This window comes from Microcaecilia unicolor, chromosome 1 (assembly GCF_901765095.1).
Source record: "Microcaecilia unicolor chromosome 1, aMicUni1.1, whole genome shotgun sequence".
In the NCBI taxonomy this organism is placed as follows: domain Eukaryota; kingdom Metazoa; phylum Chordata; class Amphibia; order Gymnophiona; family Siphonopidae; genus Microcaecilia; species Microcaecilia unicolor.
In genome coordinates, this window is record NC_044031.1 from 260,863,484 (window position 1) to 260,883,487 (window position 20,004).

Here is a 20,004-nt window from a genome sequence, read left to right on the forward strand (position 1 = left end):
CCCACCAACCAGTAAGAGATCTGGCCCCTACAGACCAGGTAGATGCTCCAAATCAACTCGTTACCTGCATGACAGACAGCTGTCGGCAATGGTCACCTGTATGAAAGACACCTGTCCACAGACTCAGTGAATCAGTCAGACTCTAACCTCTACAAAATGGCCAAGAGCAAGGAGCTGTCTAAGGATGTCAGGGACAAGATCATACACCTGCACAAGGCTGGAATGGGCTACAAAACCATCAGTAAGACGCTGGGCGAGAAGGAGACAACTGTTGGTGCCATAGTAAGAAAATGGAAGAAGTACAAAATGACTGTCAATCGACAAAGATCTGGGGCTCCACGCAAAATCTCACCTCGTGGGGTATCCTTGATCATGAGGAAGGTTAGAAATCAGCCTACAACTACAAGGGGGGAACTTGTCAATGATCTCAAGGCAGCTGGGACCACTGTCACCACGAAAACCATTGGTAACACATTACGACATAACGGATTGCAATCCTGCAGTGCCCGCAAGGTCCCCCTGCTCCGGAAGGCACATGTGACGGCCCGTCTGAAGTTTGCCAGTGAACACCTGGATGATGCCGAGAGTGATTGGGAGAAGGTGCTGTGGTCAGATGAGACAAAAATTGAGCTCTTTGGCATGAACTCAACTCGCCGTGTTTGGAGGAAGAGAAATGCTGCCTATGACCCAAAGAACACCGTCCCCACTGTCAAGCATGGAGGTGGAAATGTTATGTTTTGGGGGTGTTTCTCTGCTAAGGGCACAGGACTACTTCACCGCATCAATGGGAGAATGGATGGGGCCATGTACCGTACAATTCTGAGTGACAACCTCCTTCCCTCCGCCAGGGCCTTAAAAATGGGTCGTGGCTGGGTCTTCCAGCACGACAATGACCCAAAACATACAGCCAAGGCAACAAAGGAGTGGCTCAGGAAGAAGCACATTAGGGTCATGGAGTGGCCTAGCCAGTCACCAGACCTTAATCCCATTGAAAACTTATGGAGGGAGCTGAAGCTGCGAGTTGCCAAGCGACAGCCCAGAACTCTTAATGATTTAGAGATGATCTGCAAAGAGGAGTGGACCAAAATTCCTCCTGACATGTGTGCAAACCTCATCATCAACTACAGAAGACGTCTGACCGCTGTGCTTGCCAACAAGGGTTTTGCCACCAAGTATTAGGTCTTGTTTGCCAGAGGGATTAAATACTTATTTCCCTCTGCAGAATGCAAATAAATTCATATACTTTCCACAATGTGATTTTCCGGATTTAATTTGTGATGTGCTATCTCTCACTGTTACCAATAACCTACCCTTCAATTATGGGCTGCTCATGTCTTTGTCAGTGGGCAAACTTACAAAATCAGCAAGGGATCAAATACTTATTTCCACCACTGTAAGTATTTGGAGGGGCTTGGCCAGGTCATGGACAGGTCCCACATTTATGCATGTAACTTAAAGTAAGTTACACACCAAGGTGCTGCATTTAGACACATGCATTTACGCTTGCTATTGACATGTCAGAAGTGAATTCGTGTAAATGTTGGAACATAGATGCCAACTTACGTTAGCATTCATTAATGGAATCTAGGTGTCCAGATGCTATTATAGAATTATTTATTTAAGGTTCATTTCTACCCCACATTTTCCCACAAATGCAGGCACAATGTGGCTTACATGAATTATAAAACTTACAATACATGGATGTTACAGAAGAAAACTGAGGTATCGCTAACCACAATAACAATGACTAAACAGCAGAGCTATTGATGGAGTAAGTTTTTTTCGAAAAGGAGGCTTAGCATTCTACATCTTGGTGTCTAACTTTTAGCACCCTTTATAGCATTGCCCCCCCCTAGTGCAATGAAGCTACCTGTTGAAACCTATTGTTTCAAACAGAGCCTGTATGATTTGGGACACATGCAGGATACTTCTATTAAGTATGCACTCATACTTACATGCTAATAAAGTACATGCTTACCTTACACGATTAGAATAATGGCATATACATAAATGTGTGCACATATACATGCATATGCCATATTTTACAGGTAGCAATGAACAATCTGAGCTTGTATATAAACACACCAAATTATTATTGTTTTCTTTTATTTTTCTGGACCTCAGCATGTCGATCAAGTGGCTAATAAACTTCCGTGCCATATTTGAGCACCCAGAATAGTCACTGATCCTTATATATTAAGTTTTAATGATTTCATACCATTGATCATGGTATTCATATTTGAAAAAAAAGCTTTCGTCTAAAGTATTTCGCAGACTAGCGGCTGTTTCAAGGATGTGCTCCCCCCCCCCCCCCCCCAAGTTAACCGCCTGCCATATGTGTCAACAAAAATCTTCACTGTCGTCAAGTGAAGATTTTTGTTGGCACGTACGGCAGGCAGTTAACTTGGGGAGCACGTCCTTGAAACAGCTGTTAGTCAGCGAAACATGATGTATGTCGGATAGAAGAACCCTCCACAGCTGACTCCATTCATAAAGCTAAGTTGACTACTATAAAGTAACAGCTATCATTCAAATGCAGTAGTTTTGAAAGACTTTAGACGAAAGCTTGTTTCAAATCTGAACACCATGATCAATGGTATGAAATCATTAAAACTTAATATATAAGGACCAGTGACTATTCTGGGTGCTCAAATATGGCACGGATGTTTATTAGCCACTTGATCCCCATGATGAGGTCTGCAAAAATAAAAAATAATAATTTAGTGTGTTTATATACTAGCTCAGATTGTTCTTATCTAGCTTGTGAAACAGTAATACATTCTGCTGATTATTGTGATATTATACAGGAAGGCATACATTTAGGCATAAAGCTAGCTAAGTGTGGGTGGGGCACAAAATTATGTGTGTAACTTTGTATCCCATCCATATATCTCTGCCACTTAGGCGCGCACACACCAGCTTTATGGCTGCTGTAAGTGCTCATGTTTAAATTATAGATGTGTATTTTCATTGTTATGCTATTATCCCATAAAGGAAAGTAGACGCCTATGAACAGGCTACTACGTATCAGGCACCCGATTAATGCAATTGCCTCCCTTGAGGGTATTATTCAGTTGCACAGAGAGAGAGAGAGAGAGAGAGAGAGAGAGGGGGGTATTCTATAAATGGCACTGAAAAATCGGCATAGACCACTATTCTATAAACGGCACTCTGGGCTAAGCGCTGTTTAAAGAATAGTGCTTAGAGCCGATTCCTGTGTCCAGAGTTGGACATTGGTATTTATGCCAACTGAAAACTGGTAAATACCAGCATCCAACTCCTGGCATTTGGGCAGGGAAATGAGGATATTCTGTAACCCCATGTGCAACTTTTCAGTATGCCCCTGCCCCTCTCCTGGCCATACCCCCTTTTGAGTTGCACAGTAGGATATTTAGGCACACATCTTAGATGGTTTCAAATCATATGTGTATTCAGCGGCGCTATCCTTTTTTAAGTGGTGCCACTCAATGCCCACATAAAATTTGAAACATCTAAGCACCTGAGTAACTTCTTTCATTAATGGACCATATGGATGGTCCTGACATCCATATCCAGGTCAACAGCTAATGTTGCACAATTGGTACAGTCTACCAGTCCTGAGAATAAAAGGTGGACCCTGTGACTCCTTTTAAAGAGGATGGCCCTTGAGCAGTGAAGGATGTTGCTGAGGCCAACTGAAGAACACTGAACTGTGCTCACCAGTGGAAAGAAATAGGATTTAATTAGATGAGCATGAAAAGAAAAGAATAAATTGTCTTGCTTTTTTTCTGTTCGGTAGTTAATCTGTATCTTAAAGTGACACTGTATAGTAAAAACATAGTCAATCCAATTTACTGACCGATCAAGACTTTGCAAAGGTCATCACTATTGTTCTTTCTAGTTATATTTCAATAACGCCATTAAAAACAAAGGGCTAGATTTATAAATGTGTGTAACCTCATTAACATGCATTATTTACCACATGTTCCACTTTACACCTTGGGACCGAATGATTAGTAATGCACATTAATGCAGTACCACATGTTAGTAAACCTAGCCCTAAATTAGTGCATTTACCTTTTTTTGCAAATACATTTTTTAAAGGAGGATAACAATGCTATTTTACCTTCTCAGTGACATCAGTAGCTTTGCGCACTGCTTCTTCTATTATCATTTTATAAGCTTCTTCAATAAGTTGCTCTCCTGCTTTGGAATCGATTATTGGACCATTCAGAACAACGCCATCCACCAATACGGCATTCTTCCTCTTCAGCATCGCCTCTAATTTGTTGCACCCTGCTATGAAATAAACATCATTTTATTAATGGCTAAGAAATACATTTTCTGATTGCCAGAACTCTGTACAATGGCTGATCCTAGCACAACCACAACAAAATGATATTAGCTGTTAATGCAACAGTTAATATGTGCTAACAGTTAACGAAGGTTCTGGGTTAACAATTAATCTTACTTCAGCAAGAACAGAGATAAATATTTGAGTTATGCTCTTTACAACCTAAAGGGCTCAATTCACGTGTAGAGTGGTGTCATTTTTACTAGAATGGTTTCTATTGGTTGACCCGTTTGAAGGCGTCTTGACGTCACAATGTGTTTAAGTAGAAGCCATTTTTTATTTGTTGCATCATGAAAGGATTACTGCAGAAGACGACGTATTAAGCCTGTATGAGGCTGCGCTTGTTTCATAAATTGCCACTTTTTTTTTTGAGAGCCCATCATAACATATTTTTTTCCCTTTTAGAAGATACTTCACCACCTGGGACCCTGAAGCAGCTAAGCGAAACGCTGACCACCATTGGCCCGAGGGCATGTGCACTGCCTGAAAAGTGGCATAAGTCCTTGAACCCAAAGTTCAGCACAAAATTTGGCTCTCAATGTTAGTCTATAAAGAGCGCTCATCCTAGAGCGTTTTTTTTTTTTTTTTAAATAGAATGGCATTGAGTGCCGAATTATATCGGTGACTAATTTTTGGTGCCATTTAAAGAACATTCTTAGTGTGTGCCAATTTCTGCTTTAACTATTAATGTGGAACAGGGCAGAGATTGAATGAAGATTGGATTGAGTGTTAAAGTTAATGCAAAGGAAGTGCAGTTTACATCACTTAAAAAAGGGGCCTATTTACTAAAGTGTGGTAATTGCCAGAATTACCAAGCTGTAAGTGCAAAGCCTCTGTATTAACTATAGGAAGCTTTCGCAGCATCTTCCCATACAATTACTGGAGAGACAGTTTCATTAGTCCATGGTAACCTTTTTAGATGCTAGCTATGCTGTGTTTTCTGCCACATTAACAGTTAATGCACGGTAACTATCTCTGCATTAACTGTAAGCTGCAATCTTCATCCATTCTTCCCCATTCACCTTAGCTGCTAACACATTAGGGTACTGTGACAAAACAGTGGGTTTCTGAGCCTGTGAACTGTATTATTCCATGAAGTGTATTTCACCTAATTGGCTGGCGGCCAGATCCAACGGAAAGGAAGCAGAGCAGCGACAGCAAAATCAGATGTTCCTGTCACGTCTGTGGCCGTGACCACCCTCATACTTACCCTGTTTCTGGGAGTCAGTGGCTGTGCTGGCTTCTGCTTGTCTCTGTGTCTGTCTCTGTCTTAGTTTCTCTCTGGCTCTGTGTGCTGATTGTCTTACTGGACCTCACCTGTGTGGGCTATGCCTCTTCCAAGATGGCTGACGCCTCCTCTATGCCAGTATCCAAGATGGCTCCTGCTTGTCCTTCCTGTGGGCTCACTTCCTCTGTGTGTCAAGCCTCTGTTTAGAGGCAAGGAACTTCCTGCTTTTGTCCTGCTGGTGAGTTCCTTTATAAGGAAGGCCTGTGCTTGCAGTCAGTGCCTTCGCATGGTGTCATTGTCTGGTGTCATGCCCAGAGGCCGACAGGTTAGTTAGGGTGTTGCTGCGCTGCTTCTAAGCCTGTCTTCTGTGTGGGCTTCTTGCCCCTCTGTGTGGGCTTGCCCTTCTGTCTAGTACCTGTGGGCTGCTTGCCCTTCTGTGTGGGCTAGTGCCCTTTGGTTCCCAGTACCTGTGGGCTGCTTGCCCTTCTGTGTGGGCTAGTGCCCTTCGGTTCCCAGTACCTGTGGGCTGCTTGCCCTTCTGCGTGGGCTGCTAGCCTTCTGCCTTTAGTCTGTGTTTAGAGCCTGCTGTTCAGCCCTGGTTTCCCCGTCTGTGTTTGCAGCCTGCCCTACTCCCTGCTTGTATATTCTGTGTGCACATCCTGAACCTTGTATATCCTGTGTGCACATCCTGGTCCCTGCTTGTTCGTCCTGAGTCCTGGTTTTGGCTAGCTAGTGTTATCCGGTTTTCTGCTCTGTCTAGCTATCTTCTGTCCCGTGTGTCTACCTTGTGCCTTGCTTGTATATCCTGTGTGCTTATCCGGATCCCTGCTTATGTATCCTGATTCCTGTATCTGTCTAGTTAGCGTGTATCTTCTGGGGGATTTATCCTGTTACCTGCCTCGACCTAGCTAGTGGGTTTGCCCAGGGGACATTCCCAGTCTCCCCTTCTTCCTTGCTTGCATGTCTGCTCTAGTCCCTGCTCCTGATAAGCTTCTGTCTGTTTAGTCTGTCTGGTGTGCCTGGCTTAGCGGCTGCGTGCAGCGCTTAGTGCAGTCTAGTAGTGTTCCCCTGTGTTTCCTAGACCCGAGGTGGGTCCTCTGGATCTTCAGTTCCGGCCTTGCCCTACAAGTCCTGTTGGCCGCCCGCACGCTAGAGCTCAACTCTAGCGGAAAGGTGGCTAAGTACAGGTGAAGCGGTTCCTGTTCTGCCGGTTCAGTTGCCTACTTCCAGTCCAGAGTTCCGGTTCGGTCCTTCCGGACGTCCAGTTCCTAGACGGTCTTGCCTGCCTCTGCCGCTCTTGCTGCCTCTGCCGCTCCGCGGCAGGGGCCCAAGGGCTCACAATTCCCAGTGCTGCCTTGAGGACCTGACAGTATGCCAAGGCCCTCGAGAACGCGACAGTTCCCATTGTTCTACAAATTACTTCTAAATGCAGGGTGGTGGGACAAGGGGTCTGGAGCTGGCTGAAAAGGGGAGCCAGGCGGGAGAAGGGAGCTGTGGCTGGAGCTTGGGGGGGGGGGGGATCCAGCACTGTTTTCTCTCAACTGAGCGGGACTCCTCCAACTGTATTGCTGCCACTGGGAGGCGATACTTCAATGTTTCTATTTATTTATTTATTTATGTTCTCTCTGTCAGCTCATTCCTGGCTGGTTAAATAGTTTTGTATATTGGGCCCACTGATTTGAGAAAGGAAAATATAAATGCATTTTCCCTTTCTACCATGATCACTTTTGAGACATATGACAGTTATATCCAATTTTATGCTGCCAGTCCTAAAATAAGTACATAAGTAATGCCATACTGGGAAAGACCAAAGGTCCATCGAGCCCAGCAACCTGTCCCTGACAGCGGCCAATCCAGGTCAAGGGCACCTGGCAAGCTACCTGGTGTGTATATTTGCATGCTAGGGCCCATAGGAGCCAGCTCTGTGGGTGCCAGTGGGGTGCTGAGTATCCACAATATTGAGCAAACCTCCTTCATTTTACTCAGGGACGGAGAATCTGTGCTGTACATAGCACCCCTAATCATTGTGAAAAGCTGGTGACTAGTCTAGTCTAGTGAAGGAGTAGCCTAGCAGTTAGTGCAGCAGCCTGGGGAACTGGGTTCAATTCTCACTGTAGCACCTTGTGGCTCTGGGCAAATCACTTAACCCTCCATTGCCCCAGGTAGAAAACAAGTACTTGTACATAATATGTAAACCACTTTGACTGTAAGCACAGAAAGACGGTATATCAAGTCCCATCCCTTTACTAAGGCCCTATTTACTCAGCATTTCCCCCAGAGACACACATTGGGATAAAATAGATCCCAAAACTTGAAATCTGGAAAGCTAATGAGTTACAAATGATATAACAACAGCTATTGTAAAAGCAGTGATTTCAGTGCTTCATAATACCTGTAAAAGGAACATTGTGGCTGTGCAATTTTCGGTGAGTGGTTCAGGATTAAAACCATTTAGCACTAAACACCTCCAAATAGAACTGTGCTAGAAGTTTGGGAATAACTTTTACAGCCTCTTTAGATGGCCAACTGAAAAATAAACCGTAGTAGCTTTCAGCAGATATCTTGAAGAGACTGTACTGCTTTCAGCTTGTTTTTCATACTCATTATTTCTGTTAATCTTTGGAATCACACCAAATCATTATTTAATTGTATATATGTATTTCATAATCAAGTTACCAAACTAAGCAGTTGATTTACCAAGGCTTTTCTCTAAATCTGTCTATATCCAGGGCTGTTTTAAGGCAGCATGCACTGGTACTCAGTACCAGTACCTTTTTCAGCCTGTGAAAAATGCCCAAACACAACTGAGAACAAGCAGAAGTAAAAGTAAAGAGCAGCTCAGGACCTTGATGCCTGTGCATGGACTCAGTATGTGCTGGTCCTGAGCCCTCTGACACACAATCAGGCTTATTTTCGAAAGAGATCGCCGACACAAATTGGGAGATCGCTGGCGATCTCCTGAAACCGGCCAAATCGGTATAATCAAAAGCCAATTTTGGCCGGCTTCAACTGCTTTCCGTCGCGGAGCCAGAGAAATTTCAAGGGGGCGTATTGGTAGGGTACTGAAAGCGGGACGGGGGCGTGCTCACGAGATGGCCGGCTTCACCAGATAATGGAAAAAAAAAGCCAGGCTTGAAGAGCTTTTCGCCGGCTTTACTTGGTCCCTTTTTTTTCACAACCAAGCTTCAAAAAGGAGCCCCAACTGACCAAATGACCACCAAAGGGAATCGGGGATGACCTCCCCTTACTCCCCCAGTGGTCACCAATCCCCTCCCACCCAAAAAAAATAAAAAATCGAACTGCTCATCAGGGACACCTAAATCAAAACTATTTTTGCTCAGCTTTTTCAGTGGGATTTGAACCAGCCACCTCTGGATTACAAGACTGGTGCTCTAGCCACTTGGCCACAGATCCACTTACTTGGATGTCCCTCCCTTTTGATTATGCCCCTTCAGGTCTCTCTCAGCCAATCACAGACAGGGATCTCTCTCAGCCAATCACAGTGCATTTAGCTGTCTGTGAGTGGCTGAGAGAGACCTGAAGAGGCATAATCAAAAGGGAGGAACCACCAAGTAAGTGAAGCTGTGGTCAAGTGGAGCTGTGGTCAAGTGGTTAGAGCACTGGTCTTGTAATCCAGAGGTGGCTGGTTCAAATCCCACTGGTACTACTGAAAGCTTTTTCATCCCTAACAAGCACATGGATTTTTTTTCCCACTTTTTTTGAAGCCAGCCATCTGTAAACCAGGTGCTCTCAACATTTGACCTAAATGTTGAGATTTAGCTGGCCCCAACCGTATTATCGAAAGTAAAGATGGCCAGCCATCTTTTTCGATAATACAGTTGGCACCGCCCCTTTGCGGGGCCAGCCACGAAGATGGCCGACGCCGTCCGATTATGCCCCTCTTTGTCTGCATCAGAGAAGGTGTGAACACAGAGACTGACCCCATCCCCAGACTTCCCCACATTGCTCTTGAATTGCACTTCTGCCACACACCAGGGAGGATTGCAGAAGCAGCAGGAACAGCAACAGCAGTGACAGCAATAGTGAAGAAAAAGGAAGTGAGAGGAGAAACTGGACTGGGGGACAGGGCCGGCTCAAAGCTTCCTGTGCTACAGACCAGGAAGGATTGTAAAGGCAGCAGGAGCAGTGGTAGCAATGGTCAAGGAAAAGGAAATGAGGGGAGAAACTGGACTGGGCTGGGGGTATGGGCGGCCCAAAGCTTCCTGTCCACATCCTGCCCACAGGAAGTTACATCAGAGGAGGTGGGACATAACAGAGAAAAGACCCTGGTGGAGCTGGCCAAAGGCAGTCTGTTTTAATCACTTTCTCTACCAGCTACCCTCTGCAAGGTTGGAGGACCATGGACAGGGGAAGGGGCAGAGAGAGATGCCAGACCCAAGGGAAGGGGGGAGGGAGAGAGAGAGAGAGAACCTCAGTTCAACACAGGCAGCTCCTGCCATTGGGCGGCCCTGGGATTTATGCCGGATTTGCTCAATGGTAGCTACACCTCTGGGTGTGAGGTCTGGAGTTGTCACCCAAGAAAAAGATCGTGGATTCATTCTAAACCAGTGCTTCTCAACCCGGTCCTTGGGGCACACCCAGCCAGTCAGATTTTCAGGATACTCACAATGAATATGCATGAAAGAGATTTGCATACTAATGAGTCAAGGTGTGCAAATCTCTCTCATGCATACTCATTGTGGATAGCCTGAAAACGTAACTGGCTGGGTGTACCCCGAGAACTGGGTTGAGAAGAACTGGTCTCGACAATGGTCCCATTGACATAGCATTACAATAGATTAAAATACTTATTATCAATGACTGACCTACAATTCATAAAGCTGAATCCTCCCAAAATAGCTTTAATTGATTAATCAATTTAAATTTTGCAAACACCCTTCTAGTTATCATCACAATATGTTCCTTTCCTATTCCCTCAGATCCCAGAATTATCCCCAGACTTCTAATTGTTTGTCTCCTGGGAACCTACAGATTCATCATAGATAAAATCCTCAATTCCTCCTGTCCAATAGCCCCTATTGCCAGGCAATTTAATTGGACACATCCGTGACTGATAGTCTGGAGTTAGCAGCTTTTACATGTATAGATGGTTAGATATGTGTAAAAGCCATTTTAGAAAGCTGCCATTTACATGTGGGGATTCACACCACATCTAAATGGTAAGAGGGAATGGAGAGGGAGCCGACAACAGCTACATATGTTCCCCATTTTAAAAGTACATGTTGCTGGAAAAAAAAATTTATCAAAACATACATCTGCCCCAAGTCATGCATATGTGCCTGCTGAAGGGCAGGTGTAAAGGCCAAGGCCAGCACCATCACCCAATCCCCCCACCCCCACCCTGCCATGGCAACAACTAGCTCCTTCTGACATCAAAACTCCCTTCCCAACATGTAATCCTCTTCTAAGATCCTCTCCTTCTTCCCCAACAACAATGCTTCTCCAGATCTCCTCCCACAGCATTAACAATCGCCTGAGCCCCCACTAATAGAACCGATCCTATCTCCGTTTATCAGGAACAGGAGCAATGCTCACTTGCTCCTGCTCTGAAGACCCTGGGTCTAAAAAAAGCTGCCATGACCTTTAGTAGTAATCTTGTGGTATTATCACTAAGAGTTAGGCTTCCAAATATGGGCTAGATGTCTTAACCATATCCTCTAGTAATAGCTTAATTGTGCACTGAATGAAAATACTTTTTCTAATTTGTTTTAAATATACTACTGATTAGTTTCATATATTATCTCTTAGTCCTTGTACTCCTAGAAAGAGTAAATAGCCATTCCCTATTCATATCTGTTACCTCACTCGTGATTTTACTATCCTCAGTCATATTCCCTTAGTTGGCTCTTCTCCAAGTGAAGAGCCTATTTAGCCTTTCTTCTTAAAAGAAATGCTCCATCTCCTTTATCATCTTTGTTTGTTGTTGTTGTTGTTGTTGTTGTCATCGTCCTTCTCTGCACCTTTTCCAGTGCATCTGTATAGATATGGAGCAAACCAGAACTGCACACAGCACTCAGGACCTTCTTTACAAAGCTGTGCTACCGATTCTCGGTGCGGTAAATGAGAGGAAGCCCATTCAATTCCTATGGGCTTCCTTTCATTTGCCGCGTGGGAATCACTAGCACGGCTTTGTGAAAGAAGCCTTCAAATTGTGGTTGTGCTATAGATCTCCCCGGAGGTATGATGTTTTGAATTTTGTTCCTCATTCCTTTCCAAATTATTTGCCTTTTTTTGCAGCCTCTGCACATGAGCTGAGGATTCCAGCATATTGTCAGGAATGACTTCTTTTCCTAGGCAGGCATCTGTTTAAGCTGCCATCTTCGCCCCCATATCCCTCCATATTTTACATAGATGCATCTTGTCTGACCAACAAATTGGCAGATAAAATAGATGTGGCCTACACTGGACAATTATATGAGACAAGATTTGTCAGGTAACTTCTAAAGTTACCTAGGCTAATCTTTTGAACATTGACCCTTTGCTTTTAACAATAGCTTCCATCATTTTACTCAACACTGAAGTCAGGCTCAATATTCTATATTTACTTGGGTCATCCATGGACTTTTTTAAAAATTGGTGTCAGCAGAATACACCACAGCAAACAGAAAGAAGCTCTTGTTGTCCACAGCAAAACCAAAGCAGACACGATAAGAGTCCAAAACACTAAATAAATGTTCAGATGAAATCTGTATTGCACAAGTCACGACGTGGCTGCATTGGGGTGATTTAATAGACAAAACGGGGTATCCTGATTGTCTTCCTAATTGGCAACAGTTTATCCAAGCTAGCTTGAAATCTGGGATTTCTTCCAAGTGAAAACCATTTCTGGTGCTATAAAAATATATTCTATTTTTGTAGTGCCGGTGCTTACCCGGTGGTAATCAGTTACCACCGGGTTAGCACAAAGTACGTACTGAGGGCGGGGCGGTCCACCCCTGGTGCATACTGCAGGGGGTGCAGGGCGCAGCTGCGCGTCTGTCAGCTCCGCCAGTTCCCTGCTTCATGTTACTTCCTGTTCCGGTGCAGGGAACTGGCGGAGCTGACAGCCGCAATGCACCGGGGGGGGGGGTGCAAGGTGGCAGCCAGTCAAGGAACACCACTGTTAGCATAGGAGCCCTTACCACCACCTCAATGGCTGCCCCCCCCCCCCCCCCAATGGCTGTGCAGTAAGTGTTTCACTTACCGCATGGACATTTCTTAGTCAAAGAAAAAAAAAAAAAAGACAGCCTTTTACCCACTGCGGTAAAAGGGGATCTCAGCGTGCGTCAAAAACATGTGCTGATGCTAGTGCAGGTCCCCTTTTACTGCAGCTTAGTAAAAAGGATCCCTCAGTTTTATAGAAGGGTTCCAAAGTTCAGACCATAAATCCTTTGAATATTGGACCCTATGAATCAAAAAAAATGGGTGGCTACAGGGGTGTATTTAGGGCTGGAAAAGTTTTTGGAACTCAGCACTGATTTTGAACACCAGGCCACATAACTTAGGATTTCTGGCTATGCATTCATTAGTATGCATTTGCATCATTACAGTGGTGTATTTATTTATAGCATTTGTATCCCACATTTTCCCACCTATTTGCAGGCTCAATGTGGCTTACATCGTGCCGTAGTGGCAGTCACCAATACCGGCATGAACAAATACAAAGTGAGGTTATGGCACTCTAATGATCAGAATTGATAGTCATATTGGGTTTTAAAAAGTGTGTGCAAAATCAATGTAAAGAAAACCCATAAGCTCAATTATGGGTGGATAATACTGACATTTCTGCAGTACTGTATATATATATATATATTGATATGATGAAGAGATAAAATAAAAATGGGTGGTGGCAGGGGAGATATATACTCAATAAGAAGATAATTTAATTATTTTGCAATGTGAGTCTTACAAAGACTTAGGAACTAAAAATGAAATTTTGATGTAATTTAATTAATTAGCAAAAAGGGGTGAACCAAATAAGAAAGGATTACTGGGAAGAGATGTTCAGGTTTAGTAAAGCATTTACATTAGAGCAGAAAGAATGGTGACTTGAAAAGGTATGTAAATTTTGGTTTGTTTGTTTTTTAAGGCTGGGATCGGAGCAAAAGAGCACAGAACATCAGGAAAATTGGCGGGCTCCGGGCTGAGGAGAATTGATGGGCAGCAAGGAGGAAAGATAATTGAGGGAACTGAAGCAAGAAATTTCATACTGAGTGAGCTGTGGCTCAGATGAAGTTGTGCTACCCCCATGTTACAGAGTTTCTGGGTTCTTATCCCTCCGTTCTAAGGCTGTACCCATCTCTTTAGAAATGTCATTTTTAAAGTTGTTTAAATTGATTATTTAAGGCTAAGAAAATAATGTTATCATTCATTACCTGATACGGAGGAGGTTTGTGGCTAGGTTTCAGGAAGTCTGGGCTTCATTGGGTCCTTTGCAGAGCTTCTTCCAGTTCCCTTAACTTAATTACTATTCAAGCTGCCTGAATCATTGCCAGTGCATCTTAACTTTCCTGTGCTTCTTAACTTCTATTGTGTTAAATTTTAATTTGAGGCATTTAATTTGGCACTTACAAAGTAGAGCACTGCTGTGACTGGTATAGCAGGGCAAAGTAAACAGAGAAAGAAAAGTTTAAACACGGGTAAGGCAGCTGTGAGACCAGCAGTTCAGGCTGGTAATAAAGTTGTGCAGGCTCGCAACAAGGCAGCCAGTGCACCAGTCTCACAAAAGGAGGGGAAACAGACATTGTTGGAGCTGTAAAAAAAAAAAAAAAAAAAGCAGTTCCTCCAAGCATGCAACAGATTTATTTGGTTCCAACTTCCTTGGCATTTTAGCGGAGATTGGGTGGCGATGCCCATAGGAGCCAACTTTTCAAAATTATTGGGGGTGCTAAACCCAATGGAAATAATCCCTCCCTGGACACATACAAGGAATTTTCTCACAGAGTCGGCTCCGCCTCCAATGGCGATGCCGGTGATTGGAAACAAAACGGGAGCTGGGCAGACTTATATGGTCTGCATATATCGATAGTGTTTTGTTACTGAGAATGTTTTTTTTTCTCTCCTATGGGTGTTTTTTCACTGCTGTTTTTCCAATCTCAGTAGAAGCTGGTGCCTGGAGTACGTTTAAGTGATTGTTAAAAAGTCTATGACTTTCCCTGGACAGTTGAGGCTTAATTTCTTTAAGTATAAAGTATATCCGTGTTGTTTAAATTTCAGCTCTTTTCCAAAGGATGTATTGCAAAAATAGTGTAGATTTTGTATAGTGTTATATTTTGCTGTCCATAGTGTTTTTTTTCTGATTCAGAACATTAGCACACAGCCATTAATTAAAAAGAAGAAAAGAAAATCGGGGTTGTTACGGCCATAGTAAAAATGGCTGTAGTGTGCAGGAAAAGATCTGTTAAGGACAATTTTTACTGTAGCTTAATTTGGATGTAGGGAAAATATTTCTTTTAATTTTTGGAAAATTCAGCTTTTCTCCCCAATTTCCATATATTTTTTCCAATTTTACACATTTATGTTAATAGAAATGGTTAAACTCTTCCATCCCCTCCACCCATGTCCAGCATTTCTTCTCTCTCCCTTCCCTCTCCTCCATCCATGTCCAGCAACCCTCCTCTCCCCTGCCCTTCCCTCCATCCATCCATGCCATCAACCCTCCTCTTTCCTCCCCTCCCTCCATCCACCCATGTCCAGCAACTCTCCTCTCCCCTCCATCCATCCATACCCAACAATTCTCATCTCTGTCCTGCCCTTATCCATTCATACCCAGCATTTCTGTTCTTGCCCCTGCCCCCTTCTATCCATCCATACCCAGCAATTCTGTTCTTGCTCCAGCCCCCTCTATCCATACATACCCAGCAATTCTATTTTCTCCCCTGTCCCCTCCCTCCAGCCATCAGCGAGTCTCCTCTCTCCCCTGCAATTCCCTCCCGGCTCCATCCTTCCCTCCCATTCAATTCCTCCTGCCTGCCCTCTTCTCCCCCCAAAAAATTTACAGTGGAAGCAGGCTGAGCTCCGTTCCTGCATCTGCCTCCCCCTCCCAGACGCCTACCACCGCCACGATCGCAGGTCTACCTCCCTCCGTCTCTCAGCACTCATCAGCAGCAGCGCCGGTAGCGAATCATACACGCTGCCTCTTTCTAACCCGGAAGCGTCTTCTCTGCCGCGTTCCGCCCCCATTATCAGAACTTCCTGTTTCTGCTGGGGCTGGACGCGGCAGAGAAGACGCTTCCGGGTTAGAAGGAGGCAGCGTGTATGATTCGCTACCGGCGCTGCTGCTGATGAGTGCTGAGACAGAGGGAGGTAGATCCTGCGATCATGGCGGTGGTAGGCAGCGTCTGGGAGAGGGAGGCAGATGCAGGGAGCTCAGTCTGCTCCCTCCGCTCCGCTGCCTCCACTGCTGGGTGGACCTGAACCCAAACTGGGTGGGCCTAGGCCACCCAGGCCCACCCGTGGCTACGCCCCTGCTACAAGCCACATGAGAGGCAGCCCCAATTCGAAAAGAATGAGTCCCAAATAAGGAAGGATCCAATCCCACGATTGCCAAAGCAGATTTTAAAACAGCTGCAAACTGGAATCGAGTTAAATGACTACTATCAGAATGAATTAGCCAAAATAAATCCCCTTTTGGACTAATTTCCATATATTGCTGTGCCAGCTTTACTGTGCAATAAACCTACTGAGGAGAACTATGTAAATATACCTAAGATCCTCGTCCCAACTGATATGTTTATGTATTAGACGGGCTAAAACAGAACTTCTTTGTGAGAACTACATCATTAATTAGTAAACCAACTTCTCCTTTTGCTGTTTTTTTGATGGCGCAACTAGTTCATTCACCCTCACCCTCAAAGCACCAAAAGATTTTACTGAAAAAACCAAGCAAAAAAGTTGTAGTTCAAAAGAAAAAGAGTAAATAGACTGTAATGCTCCCATAAGGTCTAAAGATGTTCATGTAAAATTGGAAGACGGAACTTCAGTTCTGTCCTAAACTGGTGTAGAAACCTGCAAACATTCCACAATCGTGCACTTGGAATGAAAATCTTCCAGAGTCCACTGCTGGTGTCAATAATTTGTTTCAACATATTTATTTTTGGACACTTTTTGCTGCTTTGGCACGTTAGAATCTAACACAGCTTAGTAAAAGTTCCCCTTAGTTACTAAGGTGCAGTAAATATTATATTTAACTGCATTTTAATTTACTATGCGAATCACTAACCTGCAGTAAGTCAGACCACAGGTTAGTAACACCTGTGGTAAACAAATAACGCAATGAGGGGTCCTTTTACTAAAGGGTTGGTGCATGGCAACAGGCTTGCCATGTGCCAGTCTGGAACTACTGCTGGGTTACTGCAGGAGCCCAGCAGTAGTTCCCACCCCAGCATGCACCATTTCTGGCGCTACAAAAATATTTTCTATTTTTGCAGCACCGATGCTTCCCTGGTGGTAATCGGTTACCGTCAGGTTAGCGTTGGAGCCCTTATCTCCACCTCAGTGGGTGGCAGTAATTCTCCCCCCTCCCCCGAAATGGCCATGCAGCAAGTGCTTCACTTATCACATGGCCATTTTTTTTTTTTAGAAAAAAAGACAACCTTTTATCCGCTGTGGTAAAATGGAGTCTCAGACCGCGTCAACAACCCTCTTTTACTGCAGCTTAGTAAAAGTACCCCTGAATGATCAACTCATAAGCTGTTTTATTTTTCCTCTCCAGGAGTACTAGGCCACCAAATGTGTAGCCTAATGCTCCTTGAGGAGTATCTTAGAGATGTCATACATTTTTAAAAGGTGGCAACTACTCTTGATCACCCCACCAATAAAACCTCCCACTGATTAGACCTCTCCCTCAAAACCCCCTCCCCCCCCCCCAACACTCCTATGAAGAAATACCTAGACCCTGTTCCCTCCTTTGAATGATCTCCCCAGACTCTCTTGAAGTACCAGGCCCTGAGGCTGGTTGAGTCCTAATTTGAGTTTAGGGATCAAATAACCAAATTAGGAACTTAAATGTTCTTAAATATATGTTCTTAAAGATAAGGGTTCTTTATACATATATCTCAGGCTCATGCAAGTTGATGTGGAGGGACATAATCGAAAGTGGGTGCCCATCTCCGTGGGCGGCCATGCGAAGGGGCGGGACAAACCGTATTTTTGAAAAAAGATGGGCGCCCATCTTTTTTTCGATAATATGGGTTGTGCGGGGCAAATGCCTAGGATTTGGGCGTTTTTGAACTGGGCGCTATCGGTTTTCAGCGATAAAGGAAACCGAAGGCGCCCAGCTCAAAAACGAACAAATCCAAGGCATTGGGTTGTGGGAGGGGCCAGGATTCGTAGTGCACTGGCCCCCTCACATGCCAGGACACCAACTGGGCACCCTAGGGGGCACTTTTACAAATTTAAAAAAAAATTAAAATAGCACCCTTCCCTTGTGTGCTGAGCCCCCCAAAACCCACTACCCACAAGTCTACACCATTACCATAGCCCTAAGGGGTGCAGGGGGGCACCTACATGTGGGTACAGTGGGTTTTGGGGGGGGGGGGGTTGGAGGGCTCAACATTAACCAGCACAAGTGGAACAGGTAGGGAGGGATGGGCCTGGGTCCGCCTGCCTGACGTCTACTGCACCCACTAACAACTGCTCCAGAGACATGCATACTGCTGTCAGGGAGCTGGGTATGACATTTGCGGCTCGCATACAGGCTGTCAAAAAACGTTTTTAAAAAGTTCTTTTTTTGTGGTGGGAGGGGGTTAGTGACCACTGGGGGAGTCAAGGGAGGTCATCCCCGATTCCCTCCGGTGGTCATCTGGCCAGTTGGGGCACTTTTTTGGGACTTGGGTCATGGAAAAAAAAGGGTCCAGCAAAAGCGACCCAAATTCTTGCTTCCGCTGCCCTTATTTTTCTTATTGTCTGCCGAAGGCGCCCATCTCTCCTCGGCCGATAAACATGCCCCAGTCCCGTCTTGCCCACCCCTCCAACACACCCCCATCAACTTTGTTCGTTCCCATGACGGAGTGCAGTTGAAGACGCCCAAAATCGGCTTTCGATTATACCGATTTGGGCGCCTTTGTGAGATGGGCGCCCATCTCCCGATTTGGGTCGAAATATAGGCGCCCATCATTTTCGAAAATAAGGCTGATTGTAAACTAGTACTGGCTGCATAAGTGGTTTTGTTTTTAACATTTTCTGGGCTGCAGAATAGATAAATGTTAGCTATATAAAAGTCAAAATGTATTCATATAACAGCTGCTATGTTACCTTCAGAGACCCAGGAGGAAACTTTAAAATGTGTCCGCATTCTAGTGAGTGTGCCAGCACTATGGGGTCCTTTTAAAAAGGCGTGCTAGCTTTTTTAAGGAATACTAACAATAAGCATGCACTAAACACTAAAGATACCCATATATTCCTGTGGGCATCTCTAGCGTTTTGTTTGCGCTAAAAACGCTACTGCGTCTTTGTAAAAGACCCACTTTCCAGCATTGAAGTTTGATCTTAATTGCTAAATAAATATACATAATAATTTCGCTTCATAAACATCTAAGGGCTGGGAAAGACCACCTGAACCTAAAATTAAAATTTTACATGTAAGAGGCTCAGAGATAGTCAACAACTGGCATATTGTTTCCCAGATAGCAGATCAAAATGTTTGTAACTAAGTGCAATAACATATTGCATGATCCAAGGTGCCAATAACTACCACATGACCAGCATGGTACGTTTACATGGTGGTTTGCTCCACAGAGAAACTTTTGATTCTTCATCCACAGAGTAGACTGTTAAGCTGTTTTGATTAACAGCTTTATGAAATCCAGTGTTTACTAAATGGTAAGCATTTTTCACTGTCACTTCTCCTCATTAACGTTGACCCCCAAGGCAGGCGTCCTTTACGCCAAAACATGGCCTATGTCAGGTCATTAATAAAGTAAACTTGACCCATTCTTGAAACCCTTTTGTACTTTTTGTTTTTTGGACTGTTTGCGTTGTGTACTTTGACCCTCTCTGTTGTATGCAGCATTCGTTGTCTGCCGAACCAGAGATTTTAGATAACTTCTATGGAGTCCACAATGCTCTGTGAATGAGGAAATAGTTGGAGTGCATAATAGTGACAGACTGTACATTTTGGTAATAGATCAAAGAAATTTACATTGTTACAGGTAATATCTTTTTCCTAAGTGGCTTCTGTACCTGATGGAATTAGAAAATTTCCATTGCTGAGGCATTTTGTACCACTTTGAGACCACACCAGAAGCAGAGGATAGCATATTGCAAAGTGTCCAGCAACTTGGTTGTTCAGATAGAAGTTGACCGATATTAAGTTTAGATGATATACAATGTTTGAGTTGTAATCACTTGTATAAATGCTGAGGCAGCAGATTAAATCTGGATGATAATCTATCATAAAATGCCCATGAAGAACCTTCCATCAACTGAAGCAAGCCAATGTGGT

At 44.2% G+C, this 20,004-nt stretch overlaps 1 protein-coding gene across 4 annotated transcripts in view; it reads right to left on the bottom strand.

Moving 5' to 3' along the window:
* Window positions 1-20,004, bottom strand: part of GADL1 (glutamate decarboxylase like 1) — a 260,588-nt gene that overhangs the window by 198,963 nt on the left and 41,621 nt on the right. Inside the window, exons 1-2 of one of the 4 annotated variants that reach the window (XM_030205934.1) lie at window positions 13,937-14,024; window positions 4,106-4,278 (exon numbers count right to left, since the gene is read on the bottom strand). In XM_030205934.1, the coding sequence (XP_030061794.1) occupies window positions 4,106-4,255 (150 nt within the window). In that variant the 5' untranslated portion in view covers window positions 4,256-4,278; window positions 13,937-14,024. Of the gene's footprint in view, window positions 1-4,105; window positions 4,279-13,936; window positions 14,025-20,004 lie in introns of those variants that run through there. The other 3 variants (XM_030205942.1, XM_030205926.1, XM_030205918.1) reach the window with 3 other exon arrangements.